Consider the following 19,658-nt stretch of genomic DNA (forward strand, 5'->3'; position numbering starts at 1 on the left):
ATTTGTAACTTCTAGGCTGGACTACTGTAACTCATTACTATCTGGATGTCCAAACAAATCTCTAAAAGGCCTTCAGTTAATTCAGAACGCTGCTGCACGAATATTAACAGGAACTAGGAAAAGAGATCACATCTCTCCCGTGTTAGCTGCTCTTCATTGGCTGCCAGTAAAATATAGAGTAGAATTCAAAATCCTTCTTTTAACATATAAAGCTCTTAATGGCCAAGCTCCATCGTATCTCAGAGAGCTCATAGTTCCTTACTGTCCTAGCAGGCCACTCCGCTCTCTAGATGGAGGTTTACTTGTGGTTCCTAGAGTCTCCAAGAGTAAATCTGGAGGCAGATCGTTCAGTTATCAGGCTCCTCTTCTATGGAACCAACTTCCAGCATCGGTCCGGGGGGCGGACTCTTTTGTAACTTTCAAGACCAGGCTTAAAACTTTCCTGTATGACAGAGCGTACAGTTAAAAAGTCCTCTACTCTTTAGCTATGCTGCTATAGGCCGAGGCTGCTGGGGGAAGGACTGAGCTTCTCTCTCTCTCTCTCTCTCTCTCTCTCTCTCTCTCTCTCTCCTTGCATGCGCTGATAAAAACCATCCTTCTTAAAAAAAAAAAAAAAAAAAAAAATAGTTTCACCCAGTTCTAAGCATTTATACTGCATTTACTAACCATGTTCTGCCAAAGTCTCTGTCTCTCCCAGTTCCTCTCCTCTCTCTCCCTGTCCTCATCTCCATCCCATGTTCCTGCAACACCTGCTGGTCCCATATAGCATGAATTCTGTATTACAGCTCAACTCCATGAACTTCATGCAACAACATGTTCCTGCCTACACCCCCCCCAACACCCCCCCCAATGCCTCTCTCTCTCTCTCTCTCTCTCAACCCAACCGGTCGAGGCAGATGGCCGCCCCCCCTGAGCCTGGTTCTGCTCGAAGTTTCTGCCTCTTAAAGGAAGTTTTTCCTTGCCACTGTTGCCAGGTGCTTGCTCATCGGGGGATCTGTTGGGTCTCTTTAAATAAATTTATAAAGAGTTTGGTCTAGACCTGCTCTATATGGGTTAGGGTTAGTGCCTTGATGTAACTTTGTTATGATTTGGCGCTATACAAATAAATCTGATTTGATTTGAAGTGTCAGGAGTTGGAACTGAGGAGGAGAGAAAGAAAAGAAATAAATTAGCTGTACGGCAAAGATCTTTCATCAGAAGAGCTGACAGAGCTCATCAACCTCTCCTCTGTCTCTGAATATGGAGGTATGGGAAGAAGTTGAACTCTGCTTTCCCCAACTCAACAGCTCCTGCAGGAAGACTGTGCGTCCTCATTCTGAAGCCTTGTGCATTTACTCTCTGCTGTCCATCATCACTCTGCTCACTGTGGTTCTTAACCTGCTGGTCATCATCTCCATCTCCCACTTCAGGCAGTGATACGTTTTCTCTGAATTCCTTCAAAGATCTTTACTTTTCACTTGCTGTTTTGCAACAACACATTTAGGTTACTGGTTGTAGTGGACATAATCTGTAGTACAGTGTTTTATATAGCTATGATAGTGAGCAGTGAATACTACAGATTTTATTAACTTCTAATAACGTGTATTGCTACAGCTACTAGATATAACAGTGTCTTGAGTGTTGATGTTATTTCTTTTCAGGCAGCTCCACACCACCACCAACCTCCTCCTCCTCTCTCTGGCTGCTGCTGACTTTGTAGTGGGTCTCTTGCAGATGCCAGTTCTTCTTCTCCAGAACCAAGGCTGCTGGTTCCTGGGTGACTTTATGTGTGGTGTGCATTACTTTCTGGGGTTCCTGGTTGTCAGTGTTTCAGTAGGAAACATGGTGCTGATATCTGTTGATCGCTACATTGCTATTTGTGAGCCCATGGTTTACTCCACCAGAGTTACCCTAAAGAGAGTTCAGCTCTGTGTTTGTCTGTGCTGGATATTTCTGCTGTTCACAGCAGCTGGATACTTCGGGATTTCCTAAAACGTCCAAACAGGTATAACTCCTGTTATGGCGATTGTGTCGTTGTGGTAAACTTTGTTGAAGGAGCTGTTGATCTTGTTGTGACCTTTTTAGGCCCCATTTTAGTCATCATAGTTTTGTACTTGCGAGTTTTTGTGGTGGCTGTGTCTCAGGCTCGTGCCATGCGCTGTCACATTGCAGCTGTCACACTACAACTTTCAGGGAGTGTAAAAGCTAAAAAATCAGAAATGAAAGCAGCCAGGACTCTGGGTATTGTAGTAGCTGTGTTTCTGTTGTGTTGCTCTCCATATTATTGTTTTGCTGTTGCAGCTGAGAATAATTTAGTCGGGGCGTCATCTTCACCCATTGAGATTTGGCTGGTGTATTTCAACTCCTGTCTAAACCCTGTGATCTATGTCTTTTTCTACCCCTGCTTCAGAAAATCTATTAAAAACATCATTACATGTCAGATACTGCAGCCTGGCTCCAGTCAGACCAGTTTAATGTAGAAAGAGATTTTTTTACATTATCAATGCACTAAATTTAAGCCTGGAAAAGTTGTCTGTTCCCACATTTTTGTTGATTTGGATATAAACCAGCACCACAGCCTCTCTGGATATGGAGACCCTGGAGGAAGCTGAACTCTGCTTTCTACTGGTGTGTTAATTAATATATAACTAAATACCAACCTGTTGTAAAGCCTGCTGTACTTTCACACAGTCTGATATCCTGGAAATATCTTCCTACTAAGTTGACAACTGCTCCAGGCACTCTAAAATAATCAAATGCCTCCCAGACAAGGCTATGTAAATTCATGTCTGTAAAAGTTTTCTGTTCCCACATTTTAGTTGATTTGGATATAAACCTTCATATAAATTGATCTTGTGAATTTAATTTCAATGTTTTGACAAAAATGTGACAGAATTGCTTGCAAAACCTGCTTTCCTTTTTCAAAAAAGAAAAATGTTTCCACCAATTTTATCTGCTCTTGATAAAAGAATAATTGGCCAAATATTAAATCAATGTCGTCATTAGTTCAGAGTACTGAGTCACTCTCTATCTTGAGTTTGGATGATTCTTTATTATTTTCACATTCCCTCCTAAATACAGAACAGTTACAGTTACAGAAGCCATGTTAATTCATTACTCAATAAAATCAAAAGTCAGCGTCCTATAATGTTCTATTGTTTCGAGGTCAATCAAATTGGGCATTATTTTACTAATCTGTTTGTTTGTTTTGTTTTTTTTTATTACTTGTATAACATGCATTGTGTGATCATGCCCCAGATGATGGTGTGCATATTCCCCTGTACACAGTCCAAGGAAAGAGTGGCCTCTGTGTTCATATCTATAAAACATGACACACAGTTCAGAAGTTATTGATCTCAGTTCAGTGTTTTGTCTGTAATTGTTTTCACGGCACTCAGACTAATTATAATGTACCAATCAGAGTAGAATAGAGACTATTAGGACAATTACATCAATAAAACTTTGTAGTCCTGTAATGTGGAAAATTGTGATTTGCTAATGAAAGCAACTACACATTCAATGAAAAGGCATAGGTTTTATATGCAATATAAAGTGTGTCACGTTAAGTGTTCCACAATATACTTGGATTTATTTTATATTATATTTATGTTATTGTAGACATTCTGATGTTTATCAGTGTGGCTGTGAAAGAAGGGAGCAGGAAGTCTGGGGGTGTAGAGGGAGAGGACTGGCAGCAAAGGGGGCAATGCAATTTTTTACTTTTCCTTAAGCTTAGTTTATTCAGAAAACATGGATGAGCAATCACAATATTGACATACATGGCTGATTTAGCAACAACAAAAACAATCATTCAGCTCAGTTAAAGGTTTTAAATTCAGCCACTTACAGATGAGCAATATCATTTTGACAAAAAGGAAAGCAACATCATGCTGGAGGCACTGACTCTTTATGTCCCAGGCAAGAAAATCAGATAACCTAATGAGCAAGTCATTTTTCATATTTTATCCTGGCATGAAGTAACAGCAAGAAATCCTTATTTGAACTCTTTTCCTACAGTATGTTAGCATCAGAGGAATAAGGCTGCAGTATCTGAAGTGTGACAATCTGACGAATACACTTTCTAAACCAAGGATAGAAAAAAGCATAGATCAGTGGATTTAGACAGGAGTTACTAGAAAGTAGCCAGATCCCAAAAACTGAAATTTCCACATCACTTGACATGTCCTGGCCTGCGATTGAGGGATAAAAATAAGGACAGAAACATATTAGAAACACAACTACAACAACACCAAGAGTCCTGGCTGCTTTTCTCTCAGACTTATTAGCGCTCACATGAACTGAATTCTGGACTTTCACTGCTGCAGTATGAGACCTCAGAGCTCGAGCCTGTGACACAGCCACCACAAATACTTTCATATACAGAGTTATGATAACGGAAATGGGACCTATAAAAGTCAACACGCCATCTAAAGCTCCTGTTACGAAGTTAATAACAACTACACACTCTCCATAGCAGGAATTATACCTATCTGGGTGTTTCAGGAAGACATTCAGTATCACACCGTTATACAAGACAGAACAGGCCCAACACAGACCAACACTGACTTTAACTCTGTTTAGAGTGACTTTAGTGGAGTAATGCAAAGGGTCACAAATGGCCACATAACGGTCAACCGATATGAGCACCATATTTCCTACTGAGGCAATTGGAAGGACAAAAGAGACATAAATAAACAGTCTGCATGTCAAGCTCCCCAAAACCCAGCAGCCTTCTTTAAGGAGGATTTGAACTGGCATCAGCAGGAGTCCGACAAGGAAGTCTGAGACAGCCAGAGAGAGGAGGAGGAGGTTGGTGGAGGTGTGTAGCTGCCTGGAGAAAGAAAACCATACTGAGCCCATTAGTCTCTGCAGCAGATGGAACACCATGATTCTTTAAACAGTGTTCACATGCAGCAGCAGTTTTAAATACAGCTGTCTAAAATAGTCACAATTACATTTCCTTACATAGAAATCATTCAAACTTTTCATCTGAATAAAATAAAAATAATTTTGTGTTAATGTTTTGAAGTTTATGCCTGAAGTGGGAGATAGAGATGATGACCAGCAGGTTGAGACAGACAGTCAGTACGGTGATGGAGGACAGCAGAATGTAAAGGAAAACGTTTGTGGCGTAATGCTGTAACTTCTTCCTGCATGAAGTGTTCATCTGTGGAAAGCAGAGTTCAGCTTCCTCCAGGGTCTCCATATCCAGAGAGGCTGTGGTGCTCCAGTAGATTTCTGGCCAGCATCTCCATCATAAAGCTGAATAAGACACTCCTCCCTCTTTTCCTGTAACCAAACAACTGTCTTTTTGTTCTGTGATGCAATGATCGGAGCCTGGACCTTCATTTGGATTGGATACTTCTATTCAGCACGTCCCTCCACCTAGAAGATTGTACACACAAATATACATTCATATTTAATATCTCTCCAATCATCTTTGGATTTGACACCTTCCACCACAGAGTTGATGCTCCGAGTCCACGCCTGTTGACTTGTTTATAATTTTTATGAGTAAATAAATACCACGCTTTGTTGCTGAATTTTTCTTGTGTATATGCTACAGTTTAACTGGTTGATCGATCAGTGATAATTATGTAGAGTGTTTACTGAATGGATCCTTGACTTTCGTATAAATCATGCCCTTACTTGGAACTAACCCAGGACATAAACTAATTCCCAACCCAGTTTCCCAAAGGACGGCCAGGATGAGTGTTTGTCATGTGAGTGTTTGTTCTTAAAATGGTAAACTTGTGTTCAACAGTTCGTGAATTCTGAAACATACGGACACTATCCGGTGGGTGTTTCCGAGGAGCAGAAATATCCGCCCGTTTCCAAATGAACGGTAAGCTATAGTAACTTTATACGTCAAAAATAATGTCATCAGTTCGTCAGCCGAGCACGCTAACCAGCTAGCTAACCAGTTAGCTAGCAGTCCATTTCGAAGGGACTAACTAGTGTAAGTGATCCGGCAGTGAGGTTTACTTAACGTAGGCTACTCTCGCACAGATATGCTAGCTGGCATCCATTTACACAAAGATTGACAAAGAATGGCCGAACAAATGCATTCTCAGTTTATTTAGTTATATAATAAATAACACACCAGTAACCTACACATTGGCTTGTTCCATTTCGCTTTCCGTACACTCAGCTGTGTTCCTATTTGCGTTTCTTCTTTAAGTACGCACGGTAACTTAGCAACTACGCACGACTCAGCAGTAAATCAGCGTAAAGGGGAACCGGAACCTGGGGGAACCAAATCGGTCTACACACCGGCTAAAGTGCATTAGCTCCGTGAGTTAGCCGATTAGCACTAAAATGTTTGTCCTGAAAGACTTCAGTTGAGTATAATGTGATCGGAATTTGCGGCAGGATCTGGATATAATGGGGGACGTGAATTCAATATTCTGAAGTTGATTGTAATTAGCTGTTAAATTGTCATTTTCTGGCAGCGTAATGAAGCGCAGTAAACGAGCTAAGCTAAGCGCTAGCTGCTGCCGTTGTTTGGGGTGTGCTGTTGAATAATGCATATTTCCATTTTGTTCAGTTTGGTACAGGTAGATGGAAATGTATAACTGGGGGGGAATAATTCATTTCTTTGGTAATAGGTAATGATGTGTCGTTCGTAAACGATTCGTTCACTTTGAACTAATCTTTCGTATTGACTCCGGATTAACGAGCCATCTCAGTGAATGACTCGTTTTTTGTTTTTTTCTGGTCTGCGCATGCGCTCCGCCAGCTCAGATTCGTTCGCGAACGGGTCTTTCTGCCACATGTTCTCCGTGTAGGAATGAGGGATTCGTTCATTTTTCACGTCATGCTGCTGTTACTGGTGAGGAGAGCTCTGAGACTTTAGCACGAAGGTTGTTGTTAGCTGTGTAGCTATGGGATGGATGTTTATTTTGCCTTTATGATGGAACAAATTCATACACGATGGGTCTTCACTGACCAGGTAGGCTAATGTGAATAACCATCAAAGAATGGGAAATTTCCTAATGGAAGGCGGAGCGCTGTGCTACCTGCAAATGAAGTAATGAGTAATTCCACCTTCACCAGGCTATGGCCCAAAAGGGGGTTCAATAGTTTAACAAAAGGAAACTTCTGTAGTTCATTTTACTGAATGAAGTCTTCGGAGGACCAAAAACTGGTAAATGAAATGCTTCAGAGGATACATTTTTTTAAATCTGATGTAATTTCACTCAATGGCGCTCTTCTTTTAAAATTTATTTTAATCGTACATTGGTTGGAAAACAGTGTTCATGTTTTAACCTTGGGTAGGAAAATACTCTGGCGGTGGGACACTTCTCCAAATCAAACAAAAACAAACTCTAAATCTGAACCCCGGCAACGAAAAGAATTAGTGTGCAGGTGTAGGGTAGGATTAATATGATTCCTAAAGGGCCCATTAGCGCTCAGAATATCCACACATGACATTAGCTCTGAATGACAACCATTAAACCATTAAAAAAAAAAACACAAGGTAAGGTGGTTTAGTTTGTGAGGTTGGGAGAGGAAGGAAGGGTGTTGCAGCTGCCTTAAAAAAACTTTTCCACTTAAGTGTGTCACCAGGTGTCAGCTTGCGTGCTGGGCGGTAAGCGTGTTGCATCATTTCCGGTCACTGGCGTTTGTGCTCTCTATTGTGCTTTGTCATCTCTGTGTTGTTTCCACTGTTCTTCTGCTATTATTTCCTAATTCACTCGAGTAATCAGGCAGAAAATTATTTTCACACCAACACTAGGTTTTAGAAGTCAATATCTCCCCTTTCTCCAAAGGTTATCTCCTCCTCCGCTAATCAAACTACCCGATTAGCAATGTCCTCTAGCTCTCTGTCTCCACTCTCTGTTCCTCCTTCTCCTCCTCCTCTCCTCTCCTGTTCTCTGTGCCTCATGTGTAGTCATTCTTCTGCCTCCTTTTATGATAGCACCTCTTGTCATAGATGTAGGATGATGGTAGAAATGGAGGCAAAGATTAATGAGTTAGAATCCCTGTTATCCCAGATTTCAATATACATGTTGATGTAGAAAGCGACAGCCTTAGTTCTGGGTTTCTTTCCCTACTAGACTCAATTGGCTTTTCCCAGCATGTGAATGAACCCACTCACTTTTACAATCATATCCTTGATCTTGTTCTAACTTATGGCATTGAAATTGACAAGCTAACAATTCTTCCCCAAAATTCTCTCCCGTCTGACCATTACCTTATTACATTTGAGTTTACTTTAATGGGCTCCACAGCATTGAGGAATAAATTCAGCTATAGAAGATGTTTATCTGAAGCTGCTGTGGCTAAATTTAAAGAGAACATTTGGTCATCATTCCCAACAATGCCATATCTAAATTTAAATGATGATTTCTCCCATACGCAGGTTGATGACTTTGTGACTAGCACTATGGCCACACTGCGTTCGAATCTTGATAATGCCGCCCCTCTGAAAAAGAAAGTATTCAATCTGAGGAGGATGGCTCCCTGGTATAGTTACCAAATCCGTGCCTTAAAGCAGACATCAAGGAAATTAGAAAGAAACTGGCGTTCCAGTAAGTCAGAAGAGTCTCACAGAGCCTGGAAAGATAGCCTAAAAACATATAAAAAAGCTCTCTGCAGTGCTAGAAGTTCATATTACTCAGCACTCATAGAAGAAAACAAGAACAACCCCAGGTTTCTCTTCAGCACTGTAGCCAGGCTGACAGAGAGCCATAGCTCAGTTGAACCAGTGATCCCCTTAGCTCTAAGCAGTAATGATTTTATTAGTTTTTTTTCAGACAAAATTCTCATGATCAGAGAAAGAATTTATCAGCTCTTGCCTACGTTAGATAAAAATCCCCTTCTGAAGACGACAACTGCTGAATCAGCTGCAACGCCTCTTTTACATCTGGAATCATTCTCACCTCTTAATCTCTCAGAGCTAGCTTCTATAGTTTCATCATCCAGACCGTCAACCTGTCTATTAGACCCAGTACCAACTAGCCTCTTTAAAGAGATCTTTTATTTAATTGAGCTGTTCATTCTAGATTTGGTTAATCTGACTTTATTTCTGGGTTACGTACCTCAGGCACTTAAAACTGCGGTCATCAAACCCCAGCTTAAAAAGCCTAATCTTGATCCAGATGTTTTGGCAAACTATAGACCCATATCGAACCTTCCATTTATTTCTAAAATCATTGAGAAAGCTGTAGCAAAACAACTACACGAGCATCTGGGTGGGAACAGTTTGTTTGAAGAGTTTCAGTCAGGATTTAGAGCCCATCATAGCACAGAAACAGCGCTGGTTAAAGTTTCCAATGACATTCTAATGGCCTCAGACGATGGATCAGCCTCCATACTTCTCCTTCTAGATCTTAGTGCTGCATTCGACACCATAGATCATAATATTTTACTACAGAGACTGGAACATGAAATTGGAATTAAAGGAACTGCACTAAGGTGGTTCAAATCCTACTTATCAGATAGACATCAGTTTGTTCATGTAAACAACAGCTCCTCCTCATGTACTGTAGTCAGTCAAGTACCGAACCCTGCGGAGTCCCGCAGGGTTCGGTACTTGGACCAATCCTCTTTACGCTTTATCTGCTTCCTCTAGGCAACATTATCAGGAAACACAGCATCAATTTCCACTGCTACGCAGACGATACCCAGCTGTACCTATCAATGAAGCCAAATGAAGTCACTCAGATAGTCAGACTGCAGGCATGTCTTGAAGACATAAAAGTCTGGATGACTGGAAATTTTTTACTTCTCAACTCTGACAAAACAGAAGTTATTGTACTCGGTCCTAAGCACCTCAGAAAAATACTATCTAATCATCTCATCAGTCTGGACGGCATCCCTTTGGCTTCCAGCTCCACTGTAAGAAATCTTGGAGTAATTTTTGACCAGGACATGTCCTTTGTCCCTCACATAAAACAAGTTAGTCGGGCAGCTTTCTTCCACCTGAGAAACATTAGGAAAATCAGAAACATCCTTTCTCAGGATGATGCAGAAAAACTAGTCCATGCATTTGTAACTTCTAGGCTGGACTACTGTAACTCATTACTATCTGGATGTCCAAACAAATCTCTAAAAGGCCTTCAGTTAATTCAGAACGCTGCTGCATGAATATTAACAGGAACTAGGAAAAGAGATCACATCTCTCCTGTTAGCTGCTCTTCATTGGCTGCCAGTAAAATATAGAGTAGAATTCAAAATCCTTCTTTTAACATATAAAGCTCTTAATGGCCAAGCTCCATCATATCGCAGAGAGCTCATAGTCCCTTACTGTCCTAGCAGGCCACTCCGCTCTCTAGATGGAGGTTTACTTGTGGTTCCTAGAGTCTCCAAGAGTAAATCTGGAGGCAGATCGTTCAGTTATCAGTTATCCTCTTCTATGGAACCAACTCCCAGCATCGGTCCGGGGGGCGGACTCTTTTGTAACTTTCAAGACCAGGCTTAAAACTTTCCTGTATGACAGAGCGTACAGTTAAAAAGTCCTCTACTCTTTAGGTATGCTGCTATAGGCCGAGGCTGCTGGGGGAAGGACTGAGCTTCTCTCTCTCTCTCTCTCTCTCTCTCTCTCTCTCTCTCTCTCTCTCTCTCTCCTTGCATGCGCTGATAAAAACCATCCTTCTTAAAAAAAAACAAAAAAAAACAAAATAGTTTCACCCAGTTCTAAGCATTTATACTGCATTTACTAACCATGTTCTGCCAAAGTCTCTGTCTCTCCCAGTTCCTCTCCTCTCTCTCCCTGTCCTCATCTCCATCCCATGTTCCTGCAACACCTGCTGGTCCCATATAGCATGAATTCTGTATTACAGCTCAACTCCATGAACTTCATGCAACAACATGTTCCTGCCTACACCCCCCCACCCCCCCACCCCCCCCAATGCCTCTCTCTCTCTCTCTCTCTCTCAACCCAACCGGTCGAGGCAGATGGCCGCCCCCCCCTAAGCCTGGTTCTGCTCGAGGTTTCTGCCTCTTAAAGGAAGTTTTTCCTTGCCACTGTTGCCAGGTGCTTGCTCATCGGGGGATCTGTTGGGTCTCTTTAAATAAATGTATAAAGAGTTTGGTCTAGACCTGCTCTATATGGGTTAGGGTTAGTGCCTTGATGTTACTTTGTTATGATTTGGCACTATACAAATAAATCTGATTTGATTTGAAGTGTCGGGAGTTGGAACTGAGGAGGAGAGAAAGGAAAGAAATAAATTAGCTGTACGGCAAAGATCTTTCATCAGAAGAGCTGACAGAGCTCATCAACCTCTCCTCTGTCTCTGAATATGGAGGTATGGGAAGAAGTTGAACTCTGCTTTCCCCAACTCAACAGCTCCTGCAGGAAGACTGTGCGTCCTCATTCTGAAGCCTTGTGCATTTACTCTCTGCTGTCCATCATCACTCTGCTCACTGTGGTTCTTAACCTGCTGGTCATCATCTCCATCTCCCACTTCAGGCAGTGATACGTTTTCTCTGAATTCCTTCAAAGATCTTTACTTTTCACTTGCTGTTTTGCAACAACACATTTAGGTTACTGGTTGTAGTGGACATAATCTGTAGTACAGTGTTTTATATAGCTATGTTAGTGAGCAGTGAATACTACAGATTTTATTAACTTCTAATAACGTGTATTGCTACAGCTACTAGATATAACAGTGTCTTGAGTGTTGATGTTATTTCTTTTCAGGCAGCTCCACACCACCACCAACCTCCTCCTCCTCTCTCTGGCTGCTGCTGACTTTGTAGTGGGTCTCTTGCAGATGCCAGTTCTTCTTCTCCAGAACCAAGGCTGCTGGTTCCTGGGTGACTTTATGTGTGGTGTGCATTACTTTCTGGGGTTCCTGGTTGTCAGTGTTTCAGTAGGAAACATGGTGCTGATATCTGTTGATCGCTACATTGCTATTTGTGAGCCCATGGTTACTCCACCAGAGTTACCTAAAGAGAGTTCAGCTCTGTGTTTGTCTGTGCTGGATATTTTCTGCTGTTCACAGCAGCTGGATACTTCGGGATTTCCTAAAACGTCCAAACAGGTATAACTCCTGTTATGGCGATTGTGTCGTTGTGGTAAACTTGTTGAAGGAGCTGTTGATCTTGTTGTTACCTTTTTAGGCCCCATTTTAGTCATCATAGTTTTGTACTTGCGAGTTTTTGTGGTGGCTGTGTCTCAGGCTCGTGCCATGCGCTGTCACATTGCAGCTGTCACACTACAACTTTCAGGGAGTGTAACAGCTAAAAAATCAGAAATGAAAGCAGCCAGGACTCTGGGTATTGTAGTAGCTGTGTTTCTGTTGTGTTCCTCTCCATATTATTGTTTTGCTGTTGCAGCTGAGAATAATTTAGTCGGGGCGTCATCTTCACCCATTGAGATTTGGCTGGTGTATTTCAACTCCTGTCTAAACCCTGTGATCTATGTCTTTTTCTACCCCTGCTTCAGAAAATCTATTAAAAACATCATTACATGTCAGATACTGCAGCCTGGCTCCAGTCAGACCAGTTTAATGTAGAAAGAGATTTTTTTACATTATCAATGCACTAAATTAAGCCTGGAAAAGTTGTCTGTTCCCACATTTTAGTTGATTTGGATACGAACCTTCATATAAATTGATCTTGTGAATTTAATTTCAATGTTTTGACAAAAATGTGACAGAATTGCTTGCAAAACCTGCTTTCCTTTTTCAAAAAGAAAAAATGTTTCCACCAATTTATCTGCTCTTGATAAAAGAATAATTGGCCAAATATTAAATCAATGTCGTCATTAGTTCAGAGTACTGAGTCACTCTCAGTCTTGAGTTTGGATGATTCTTTATTATTTTCACATTCCCTCCTAAATACAGAACAGTTACAGTTACAGAAGCCATGTTAATTCATTACTCAATAAAAATCAAAAGTCAGCGTCCTATAATGTTCTATTGTTTTGAGGTAAATCAAATTGGTCATTATTTTACTAATATGTTTGTTTTTTTGGGTTTTTTTTATTACTTGTATAACATGCATTGTGTGATCATGCCCCAGATGATGGTGTGCATATTCCCCTGTACACAGTCCAAGGAAAGAGTGGCCTCTGTGTTCATATCTATAAAACACGACACACACAGTTCAGAAGTTATTGATCTCAGTTCAGTGTTTTGTCTGTAATTGTTTTCACGGCACTCAGACTAATTATAATGTACCAATCAGAGTAGAATAGAGACTATTAGGACAATTACATCAATAAAACTTTGTAGTCCTGTAATGTGGAAAATTGTGATTTGCTAATGAAAGCAACTACACATTCAATGAAAAGGCATAGGTTTATATGCAATATAAAGTGTGTCACGTTAAGTGTTCCACAATATACTTGGATTTATTTTATATTATATTTATGTTATTGTAGACATTCTGATGTTTATCAGTGTGGCTGTGAAAGAAGGGAGCAGGAAGTCGGGGGGGTAGAGGGAGAGGACTGGCAGCAAAGGGGGCAATGCAATTTTTTACTTTTCCTTAAGCTTAGTTTATTCAGAAAACATGGATGAGCAATCACAATATTGACATACATGGCTGATTTAGCAACAACAAAAACAATCATTCAGTTCAGTTAAAGGTTTTAAATTCAGCCACTTACAGATGAGCAATATCATTTTGACAAAAAGGAAAGCAACATCATGCTGGAGGCACTGACTCTTTATGTCCCAGGCAAGAAAATCAGATAACCTAATGAGCAAGTCATTTTTCATATTTTCTCCTGGCATGAAGTAACAGCAAGAAATCCTTATTTGAACTCTTTTCCTACAGTATGTTAGCATCAGAGGAATAAGGCTGCAGTATCTGAAGTGTGACAATCTGACGAATACACTTTCTAAACCAAGGATAGAAAAAAGCATAGATCAGTGGATTTAGACAGGAGTTACAATAAAGTAGCCAGATCCCAAAAACTGAAAATTCCACATCACTTGACACGTCCTGGCCTGCGATTGAGGGATAAAAATAAGGACAGAAACATATTAGAAACACAACTACAACAACACCAAGAGTCCTGGCTGCTTTTCTCTCAGACTTATTAGCGCTCACATGAACTGAATTCTGGACTTTCACTGCTGCAGTATGAGACCTCAGAGCTCGAGCCTGTGACACAGCCACCACAAATACTTTCATATACAGAGTTATGATAACGGAAATGGGACCTATAAAAGTCAACACGCCATCTAAAGCTCCTGTTAAGAAGTTAATAACAACTACACACTCTCCATAGCAGGAATTATACCTATCTGGGTGTTTCAGGAAGACATTCAGTATCACACCGTTATACAGACAGAACAGGCCCAACACAGACCAACACTGACTTTAACTCTGTTTAGAGTGACTTTAGTGGAGTAATGCAAAGGGTCACAAATGGCCACGTAACGGTCAACCGATATGAGCACCATGTTTCCTACTGAGGCAGATGTGAGGACAAAAGAGACATAAAACAGTCTGCATGTCAAGCTCCCCAAAACCCAGCAGCCTTCTTTAAGGAGGATTTGAACTGGCATCAGCAGGAGTCCGACAAGGAAGTCTGAGACAGCCAGAGAGAGGAGGAGGAGGTTGGTGGAGGTGTGTAGCTGCCTGGAGAAAGAAAACCATACTGAGCCCATTAGTCTCTGCAGCAGATGGAACACCATGATTCTTTAAACAGTGTTCACATGCAGCAGCAGTTTTTAAATACAGCTGTCTAAAATAGTCACAATTACATTTCCTTACATAGAAATCATTCAAACTTTTCATCTGAATAAAATAAAAATAATTTTGTGTTAATGTTTTGAAGTTTATGCCTGAAGTGGGAGATAGAGATGATGACCAGCAGGTTGAGACAGACAGTCAGTACGGTGATGGAGGACAGCAGAATGTAAAGGAAAACGTTTGTGGCGTAATGCTGTAACTTCTTCCTGCATGAAGTGTTCATCTGTGGAAAGCAGAGTTCAGCTTCCCTCCAGGGTCTCCATATCCAGAGAGGCTGTGGTGCTCCAGTAGATTTCTGGCCAGCATCTCCATCATAAAGCTGAATAAGACACTCCTCCCTCTTTTCCTGTAACCAAACAACTGTCTTTTTGTTCTGTGATGCAATGATCGGAGCCTGGACCTTCATTTGGATTGGATACTTCTATTCAGCACGTCCCTCCACCTAGAAGATTGTACACACAAATATTAAATATGAATATTAAATATTCATATTTAATATCTCTCCAATCATCTTTGGATTTGACACCTTCCACCACAGAATGACCTGCAACAGCACAAAGACAGAGCATGTTTAATATGTTTCAATACAGAATAAGTTGATGTTAATGTAAAATCCAACCCAACATTGAACCTTTAATTTAATTTAGGAATTTCATCATTAACCCTCAACACGTTGATATTAAAAACACATTTCAGCCACATGTAAATGACAGTGACAATAGCCATTGGAAATGTCTGCCGGTGTCATGTTAGGCAACAATCTCTTTCTGGAGATTCTACTCACTCCAGCTCAGAGCAGTAATCAGTGCAACCACTGGCAGATGTTCTTTTTTTGTTGAATAACTATGCTCAATAATGAAGGACCTGTGGTGACAGCTGTGATAAAGCTGTTTCAATTGATTCCAAAACACAATTCCATCAATGAAACAAGGACGGCACGCCTTAACGTTTGTTAAAAGTGACTACATCAGTAATCTGTGCTGCTTAATTTACAGAAGAAAACTTATTTGAACATGTGTTGTCTGACAGGGCTAAAGCTTCCCATACAGGTCAACAGCAGGAGACGGTGAGAGTGGATGTACAATTGGAGAAGTTTTAGAAGTTGATGTGCCTGCTAAAGTCCACTAGGTGGCACCAAAACTCACTGCAGTCAAAGATGGTACGGTCCTCTGGAAACTAAATACGAAACAAGGATTTGTTGTGGTTCGACAGAGATGGGATTTAGTGAGCTCACCTGACAGTGGTGAAGTCCATAAATAAATGGTAGATATATATAAAATACCTAAGCAGCTGTGCCTCGGCATTTTCAGATTGGTTCATCTGAAATGTTATTTGCCAGTGAAGATGATGTGCCATTAAGTTTGGCCAAAGATATAGAAGTAGTGATTACACATTGTCATTAGGCAGTTTTTTTATATACTGGGTTTAAATGTACTTAAAAACAAATAATTAAAAAAAAATCACCTACATAGACTCAAAAATTCCGCATATATTATAAATATCAAAGAACAATTTACTTAAATTGGCCTGCATCACGTTAATCTCCAGGTCATCATCTCCATCTCCCACTTCGGCAGTGATACACTTTCTCTGAATCCCCTAAAAGATCTTACTTTCACTTGCTGTTCTGCAACAACACATTTAGGTAAATGTAACTGGTTGCAGCTGAGAATAATTTAGTCGGGGCGTCATCTTCACTAATTGAGATTTGGCTGGTGTATTTCAACTCCTGTCTAAACCCTGTGATCTATGTCTTTTTCTACCCCTGGTTCAGAAAATCTATTAAAACATCATTACATGTCAGATACTGCAGCCTGGCTCCAGTCAGACCAGTTTATGTAGAAAGAGAATGATTTGAGGTGAAACCTTTTTCTGTGAATAGAAAATTATATATTTCTTTACTTATCAATGCACTTAGAAAAAAAAAAAAAAAAAAACACAAGAAACTTGTGCGACAACAAAATGGACCAGACTCAGTGATCACCTTCCTAACACAAACTTTCACCCTGCTCTATGTTGCCCTACAGATAATATCCACTAGGCCAGTGAGCGGTGGTAGCTATCATGTCTTTGGGGTCATCAGGTGGGAACCTCCTTTCACCGGTGTTCGTCTAGTTAGTCCCACAAACACATCCAGGAGGCTAAAACCGTGAACCTGGCATCCCAGAGTCACCCCCTAATGCCAGCCATCACCGTTCCTCACACAGAGACAGCTATCTCAAACAGCACGACTGTTCAACCACTGTGACCTCTCACCAACTGCACCAGTGAAAGTGGGGTGGGGATACAGACCCTGGTTCGGGTAGGGGGCATGAAAGTATAGAGGGTGCAGGAGGTGGAGGCGATACAAGCTACACTAGCAGATTCAGCAACTAAACTCACCTGAACAATCCTATATTCAAACAAAACCAACACAGGCCAACTCACCTGGGCTAACCGCATGGTCTCAAAGAGGCTCAAACAGGCCACACCCTCCACTTAAATACACTTCCTCTTCCTGGATTTCTTCCTCTGCTTCTTCCTAGAGTCTGTCTATCTTAAGAGCTCCCCCTGCTGGGCCCCCAGCTACTATTACTTCTTCTAACCAAATCCACTGACTGGATCTTACTGCCTCATCTGACATTTCCTTCACTGTTTTCCTCACCCTCTGTCCCCTTCCTCCTAACTCCTGCAACAAAGCGACAGCAGATCTTGCTACAAACCGTCTACATCCTACTTCCACTGGACAAATCCTAACCTTCCATCCTCGCTGCTCAGCATCCTTACTTAGATCTGCATACCTGAGCTTTTCCTTTCCTTTGCTTCTTCAACTGAATCCTCCCACGGCACAGTCAGCTCTATGGAATATACTTTCTTTCTACTCCTAGACCACACAATTATATCAGGCCTTAGCTTTGTACAGGCTATTTCCAGGGGAACAACAAAGCTTTCTCCAAATCCCACCTGCATCTCCCAGTCACCAGCATCCTCTAAGCTGCCTTGCTTCCTTATTATCTTAGTAACTTTCCCTCCTTTCCTGACCAAACTGTACTGCAACTCTCTTTGTCTTAGACCCTCCTAGAATGCCTGCCTCCGTATATCTTTAAACCTGCAGCTAAGCTTTTAAAACCTGGTTATGTCGCCACGTATATCGGCCTTGTGAGAGACTACATTAGAACCGGACGAGATGTGATTTAGAGTTGCAGTACCTGAACACAACGGACATAGTGGGTCTCCATTTACCCAGAGTTTTAGGTTCTAGGGAGTTGGCAATACATCATATGTTGACCCTATCAGAAATCTAATCCTACTTTCCTCCATACTCCACAGCTCTTTCCAACTAAGCTTTTTCTTCTCTACACCTTCCCAGTTCAACCACTGTCCCTGCTTAGCCTGAGCCACTGCCCTCGCACTCCTTATATTTCCTCCTTTCTACGAACCTGCTCCACAACTAGCTTCCTCATCTCTTTGGGACCTGCTCTACTCCACACCGGTTTGCCTGAGCCAAGCCCCAAGCCTCCCCGGCCTATCTGTACATTACCCACAATCTCTGTATGCCTAAGAGCTGCTTCTGCTTCCTGCACTGCCATCCTTGGATTCCATTTTCCTCCCCTTGGTTGGGTTTGGAACTACCTTACTAATTACCACATCTTTACTCCCAGATAACAGAGCTCTGTCCTAACCTTAGTACATTTAAACTCCTCCAATAGACTACATAGCTGAGAGCTGAAGTACGCCTTTCCATACAGTGACCCAGTGCTTAAACATCTCGGAACACCGAGCCACTTCCTAATGTAAAAGCTTCGTAGTCTTTCCATTTTCTCTGCAGCCAATATTGGAATCTCATATACCGAGAGTGGCCACATCAATCTGGGAAATAATCCAAACTGCAAACACCACAGCTTCAACTTTCCTGGAAGTCCCGATTTATCTATTCTATCAGTCCCTCAGCAGCATCCTTCCTAAACTGCACTAACCTGTTCCCATCATGCAAATCTGCCTTGTACCACCTACCAGTCTCTTTACTGGTTTTCCCTAATTATTGGAATTTCCTCTTCATCGATGACAAACTTTCGATCACTTAATCTTCCTCTACTTATTGAGGATACTTCTAGACTTACTAGCTTGAGTTCTCATACTAGCCCACATTAAGTTTTTATTAAGTATCTCAAGTATTCTTTTCATACATGGCACCGTTGTAGTTATCGACGTCATGTCGTCCATGTAGTCCTAATTGGGGTAAGGCGCAGCTCATCCTGCCGCCTCTCTCAACTACAACCCACCTAGAAGCTCTAATATTACCTCCATTGCCATTGTGAATGCTAATGGAGAAATCGTACACCCTGCCATTATACCTATTTCTAGCCTCTGCCAACCTTTTGTAAAGCCTGCTGTACTTAAACACAGTCTGATATCCTGGAATATCTTCCTACTAAGTTGACAACTTCTCCAGGCACTCTAAAAATAATCAATGCCTCCCAGATAAGGCTATGTAAATTCATGTCTGTAAAAGGTTGTCTGTTCCCACATTTTGTTGATTTGGATATAAACCGTCATATAAATTGATCTTGTGAATTTAATTTCAATATTTGACAAAAATGTGACAGAATTGCTTGCAAAACCTGCTTTCCCTTTTCAAAAAAGAAAAATGTTTCAACCAATTTTATCTGCTCTAGATAAAGAAAATTGGCCAAATAATTAAATCAATTCGTCTTACAGTTTCAGAGTACTGAGTCACTCTCTATCTTAGTTTGGATGATTCTTTATTATTGTCACATTCCCTCCTAAATACAGAACAGTTTACAGTTACGAATCCATGTTAATTCATTACTCAATAAAAATCAAAAGTCAGCGTCCTATAATGTTCTATTGTTTGAGGTAAATCAAATTGGGCCATATATACTAATATGTTTGTTTGTTTTGTTTTTTTTATTACTTGTATAACATGCATTGTGTGATCATGCCCCAGATGATGGTGTGCACATTCCCCGGTACACAGTCCAAGGAAAGAGTGGCCTCTGTGTTCATATCTATAAAACACGACA

At 41.1% G+C, this 19,658-nt stretch overlaps 2 protein-coding genes and 1 pseudogene across 2 annotated transcripts; 1 reads left to right on the top strand and 2 right to left on the bottom strand.

Annotated features, from left to right (window-relative positions):
• The first annotated feature begins 1,239 nt into the window (after positions 1–1,239).
• On the top strand, positions 1,240–2,459 carry LOC115062111 (trace amine-associated receptor 13c-like). Its single transcript, XM_029530731.1, is given in 3 exon segments — positions 1,240–1,409; positions 1,641–1,930; positions 1,933–2,459. Coding segments are annotated over 3 exon segments (987 nt in total).
• A 1,531-nt stretch (positions 2,460–3,990) lies between these two features.
• LOC115062380 (trace amine-associated receptor 13c-like) lies at positions 3,991–5,185 on the bottom strand. The gene is made up of 2 exons (XM_029531029.1): positions 5,016–5,185; positions 3,991–4,810 (listed from the first exon to the last, which is right to left on the bottom strand). Exons 1-2 carry the CDS (start codon positions 5,183–5,185, stop codon positions 3,991–3,993), a joined length of 990 nt encoding a protein of 329 aa, XP_029386889.1.
• An 8,519-nt stretch (positions 5,186–13,704) lies between these two features.
• On the bottom strand, positions 13,705–14,869 carry LOC115062086 (trace amine-associated receptor 13c-like; annotated as a pseudogene).
• Between the last annotated feature and the right edge of the window lie 4,789 nt (positions 14,870–19,658).

Source organism: Echeneis naucrates, chromosome 21 (genome assembly GCF_900963305.1).
Source record: "Echeneis naucrates chromosome 21, fEcheNa1.1, whole genome shotgun sequence".
In the NCBI taxonomy this organism is placed as follows: Eukaryota; Metazoa; Chordata; class Actinopteri; order Carangiformes; family Echeneidae; genus Echeneis; species Echeneis naucrates.